General features: G+C 42.4%; 1 protein-coding gene across 1 annotated transcript; it reads left to right on the forward strand.

Annotated features, from left to right (window-relative positions):
- Positions 1-634: 634 nt before the first annotated feature.
- On the forward strand, positions 635-3348 carry ZBTB43 (zinc finger and BTB domain containing 43). Its single transcript, XM_008571964.1, has one exon. It carries the CDS (start codon positions 653-655, stop codon positions 2054-2056), a length of 1404 nt encoding a protein of 467 aa, XP_008570186.1. The 5' UTR covers positions 635-652; the 3' UTR covers positions 2057-3348.
- Positions 3349-4641: the final 1293 nt, after the last annotated feature.

Below are 4641 nucleotides of genomic sequence, written 5' to 3' on the forward strand. Positions count from 1 at the left end.
TCTGACAGCAGCTAGAGAAACCTGTATTGTTCAGGGCCTCAGCAAGTGCACCCCTTTAGTGCTGAAAGACCAAAGGCACGGTTGCCCTCGCCCCAGCGCCTCAGCCCCCTTGCCGCTCATCCCCTCAATGGACTCTAGTCTAGCAATCTCTTTCCAATCCCTTGCAATTGCCAGATTCATTCCTGCCTCAGAGCCTTTACATATGCTTTTCCCTCTTCCCACAATTCTCTTCTCACTCCCTCACTACAATTTGGCAAATGTGAGTTGAATCTGAGGCTTAACAATTTTATTGTTTTGATACATATCGTGTTTGTTTTGACAAGAAATATTTACTCTGTTTTACTTAGGGGATTTGTATAGCTTACAAATCCAATCGCTGTGGATTCTTTGCTCTCATCTAGAGGCAGAGGCAAAATCAAGAGTTAATACCACGAAGAGTGGTGGGTGGCACACTCACATCTGTAGCCTTGCTCTGGGGAATGAATCCTCCACCCACTTGTGCTGTGCCCACAGGCAAGGGGCCTTTATGGAACTTTGGAACTTGTCTTAGTTTTCTTAGTGGTGGAGAAGGGGATAGAATAAGTTCCTCTTTGGGCTGGAATTAGTACTGATTTTTCTTTCTCTTGTAGCACTGAACAAGATTTGTGATGAAATGGAGCCTGGAACAAACTCTTTTCGAGTAGAATTTCCTGATTTTTCTAGCACCATTCTGCAGAAACTGAACCAGCAGCGCCAGCAAGGACAATTATGTGACGTCTCTATTGTTGTCCAAGGGCACATTTTCCGGGCACACAAAGCTGTTCTTGCTGCTAGTTCACCCTACTTTTGTGACCAGGTACTCCTGAAAAACAGTAGGAGAATTGTTTTGCCTGATGTGATGAACCCAAGAGTGTTTGAGAACATTCTCCTGTCTAGTTATACAGGACGTCTAGTAATGCCTGCTCCAGAAATTGTCAGTTACTTAACAGCAGCAAGCTTCCTCCAGATGTGGCATGTGGTAGACAAATGCACTGAGGTTTTAGAGGGAAACCCTACAGTCCTTTGTCAGAAGCTAAATCATGGCAGTGACCACCAGTCTCCAAGCAGCAGTAGTTATAATGGCCTGGTAGAGAGCTTTGAGCTGGGATCTGGGGGCCATACTGATTTCCCCAAAGCCCAAGAACTGAGGGATGGTGAGAATGAAGAAGAGAGCACCAAAGACGAGTTGTCATCTCAGCTCACCGAGCACGAATACCTGCCTAGTAATTCGTCCACAGAGCATGACCGGCTGAGCACTGAAATGGCGAGTCAGGATGGCGAGGAGGGAGCCAGCGACAGCGCTGAGTTCCACTACACCCGGCCCATGTACAGTAAGCCCAGCATCATGGCTCACAAACGCTGGATCCACGTGAAGCCCGAGCGCTTGGAACAGGCTTGTGAGGGCATGGACGTGCATGCTGCCTACGACGAGCACCAGGTCACTGAGTCCATCAATACCATGCAGACAGAGCACTCAGTCCAGCCCTCAGGAGTGGAGGAGGACTTTCACATCGGGGAAAAAAAAGTGGAAGCAGAGTTTGACGAACAAGCTGATGAAAGCAATTATGATGAGCAGGTGGATTTCTATGGCTCTTCCATGGAGGAGTTTTCTGGAGAGAGGTCGGATGGGAATCTAATTGGGCACAGACAGGAGGCTGCCCTCACAGCAGGCTACAGTGAGAATATCGAAATGGTAACAGGAATTAAAGAAGAAGCTTCCCACTTAGGATTTTCAGCCACCGACAAGCTGTATCCTTGTCAGTGTGGGAAGAGTTTCACTCACAAGAGTCAGAGAGATCGGCACATGAGTATGCACCTCGGTCTTCGGCCTTATGGCTGTGGTGTCTGTGGCAAGAAATTCAAAATGAAGCACCATCTCGTGGGCCACATGAAAATTCACACAGGCATAAAGCCATATGAGTGTAATATCTGTGCAAAGAGATTTATGTGGAGGGACAGTTTCCACAGGCATGTGACTTCTTGTACCAAGTCCTATGAAGCTGCAAAGGCTGAGCAGAATACAACTGAGGCTAACTAAAAATAGGATCTGGCCCTTGAGTGGCATGCACAAAAATAAACTATGGTAATTAATGCAAATCTGGGCACAGATGATGTGTGCTACTTGCTATTATGAGAAGCTTAAGGAAAAAAGGAAGATATTTCTGAAAGACCAGCTCTAAGTAGGCCAATTAAAAAATCTAATTCCTCAAATTTGTGTGTTTCAGTCCTAGCCTGGAATGGGTAATGGGGGTGAGTTAACCCACTGCCCAGCTGGCAAGGTAAACCTTTAGGCCATTTGTAATTGAGGCAGGTGGACTTGGCAGTAGAAACACCTGCATTTGGAACTGGACTTCAGCCCACCAGTTCCACTTCAGGTGGCAGCAGTTTTTGATCACTTATTATTTTATTTTGCTCTTCTTATAGATACTTAGGTAATGTGGATTTGTTTTGGTAGCTGCTTCACTGAATGAAATGCTACTTATGTAAAAGCTACATATAATGTGATTCCCTAGGTTGAGAAATTAACAAAGCTCTGCTGTCTGGTTTTATACTTTCTAAAGAGTATTTTAACTAAAACTACAGAGATACTAAGAGGGTGACTCTAAGTATGAAACAACTTATGGTACAAACTTCAATTTCTGTAGAATGCCGCTGTCACAATGTGTTTCAGACTCTTGATAAGGCAGAGTTTTGTATTTTAGTACTAACATTGAGTCTGAACAGTTGTATCTAATTGTAATTCTCTAGAGTGCCAGAGATAGATATTTCTAATTGGTTTGCTGTCCCAAATCCTGTTTGTCTAATTGTAGCATCCACACAGTGGGATATACTCTATGGCTAGTAGACTTCTAGCCCGCTGTGATTCTGATCATGGTACCATTGGCTGCTGCAGCCATTGCTCTGTCTTAGATTATGGTGCTGCCCAAAGAGGCTGTCAGTGACCACAGTTAGTAGGAAGGAGCCAGAAGTCATGGATGAGACTTATGTGTGAACTTTAGGAGTTCATAGAGTGCTACAGTGACATTCCAACTGTCAGAGTGAGAACTATGGAGAAGCAGCATTTTATGAGTGGCAGGTTGTACTTCAGGGGAAAAAAATTGCAAAGGAGAAGAAGAAAGAGTCTTGAAAGTACACTGGTGGGGCAGGGCAGGGATACTCTTTTAGAGGGGTTCACTGAGCTAATACTGCCAGTTCTTCATGAGCTCTGGACTGTGTTTTCAAAGAGAGAAAGGAGTCTTAATTTTAGCAAAGTAGTTTACAGACTCATGTTCCCAAATTATAGATAAAGCTGCATAAATTTACAAGTCCACATAACTGTACCTACCAAAACAAGAAAAGCAGCTGTTCTGAGACCTTTTCTGCCTATCAGTCAGATGTTTTAGGTTAAAAAGAAAGCATATATGCAGAATGCTTTTAACCGAGGTTATTACGAGGGTAGGACAGGGTGCTACTATTATGTCATCTTTTTCGTAAACTTACTGGTCTATTCTCAGTAGAAACTTTTTTTCTTTAAAATAAAAATAATTTTTCTTGTATTTGGGGTGAAATTTTGTTTTAAAAGATTGGCTTTGCTCTAATGTGATAGACATTGCTGGCACTGGCCTCTGATCCTCAAGCTCCTAACACCAAGGTGTTTACTTGTTGAACATTGTCTGGAAAGGGGAAAGAAAATACTTATTTACCAGTTAACTCTTGTAATCAAGATTACAAAACAGGGATCTATTTACTAACACTGTATCATTCTTGATATATAAAAAGCACTTTGTATTTAAAACTTTATAATATATATATATATATATATATATATTGTTTTTTTTTTAACCTAGAAACTAGAAATTACCTCTTGGTTGTTTGCCACATTAATATCATCTTCTCTTAGTGTTGCACCTTCACCAGTTAACAGTCCTTTCTCTGTGTTCCTGACAAAAGTGTAGAGGTGACTGTACAATCAAGCTCAATTGCTCCTCTTTTTCTCATGTTAGAGGCCAGTGGATTATTGGTATGATCCTAGCCATTGTGTGTGAGGAGAAATTGTTTCATTACCCTTACTAATTTTAGTACTAAGGCAGGAAGCCATTTTGTTCTGCCCAGAGCTGATTACCCTCTCCTATGGTGTTAGCAAAGCATTTTCTGCCTGTTTGAAGGTTTGATGTGCTGTGTTCCATTAAAGATTATATTCAAATGAGCATTGGGTCATTTGGAGAAAAGAGTCTGAGAGGGAAGGTAAAAGTATTCTGGGAAAATCATGGTCCTTCAATTATGCTGAAATTAGCACAGCCCCCTTGTCATGAGACATAACGAAGAGCATTTGTTCACCCAGGAGTGGTGACCGGCCCTTGGGTACTGGTGGCTTTGGAAGCAGTCAGTTAGGCTGGGACTTAGTTAATGTGTCATGAAGAGAGGAATGTCTTTTAGTGAAATCCTTATATATACATCAGCTACTAAATGTAGAACTTAAATTTAAGTTCCTCATATCTGCTGATTGAAGTTTTTTGTAATAGTTGGAGTTTTGGTAAAAATCGGGGTTGCTCATCAGGTAAGCCACACCTTGTGAAATGGTTGGGTGTCTGTAATGCTGGCCATGTTCCGAGTCAGAAGGGGATTGCCTTCATTTGGATATTA

Source organism: Galeopterus variegatus, unplaced genomic scaffold (assembly GCF_000696425.1).
Source record: "Galeopterus variegatus unplaced genomic scaffold, G_variegatus-3.0.2 Scaffold739, whole genome shotgun sequence".
Taxonomy (NCBI): domain Eukaryota; kingdom Metazoa; phylum Chordata; class Mammalia; order Dermoptera; family Cynocephalidae; genus Galeopterus; species Galeopterus variegatus.

Coding starts and splice junctions, on each gene's coding strand:
- ZBTB43 (XM_008571964.1), top strand. CDS start 653: ATGGAGCCTGGAACAAACTCTTTTCGAGTAGAATTTCCTGATTTTTCT.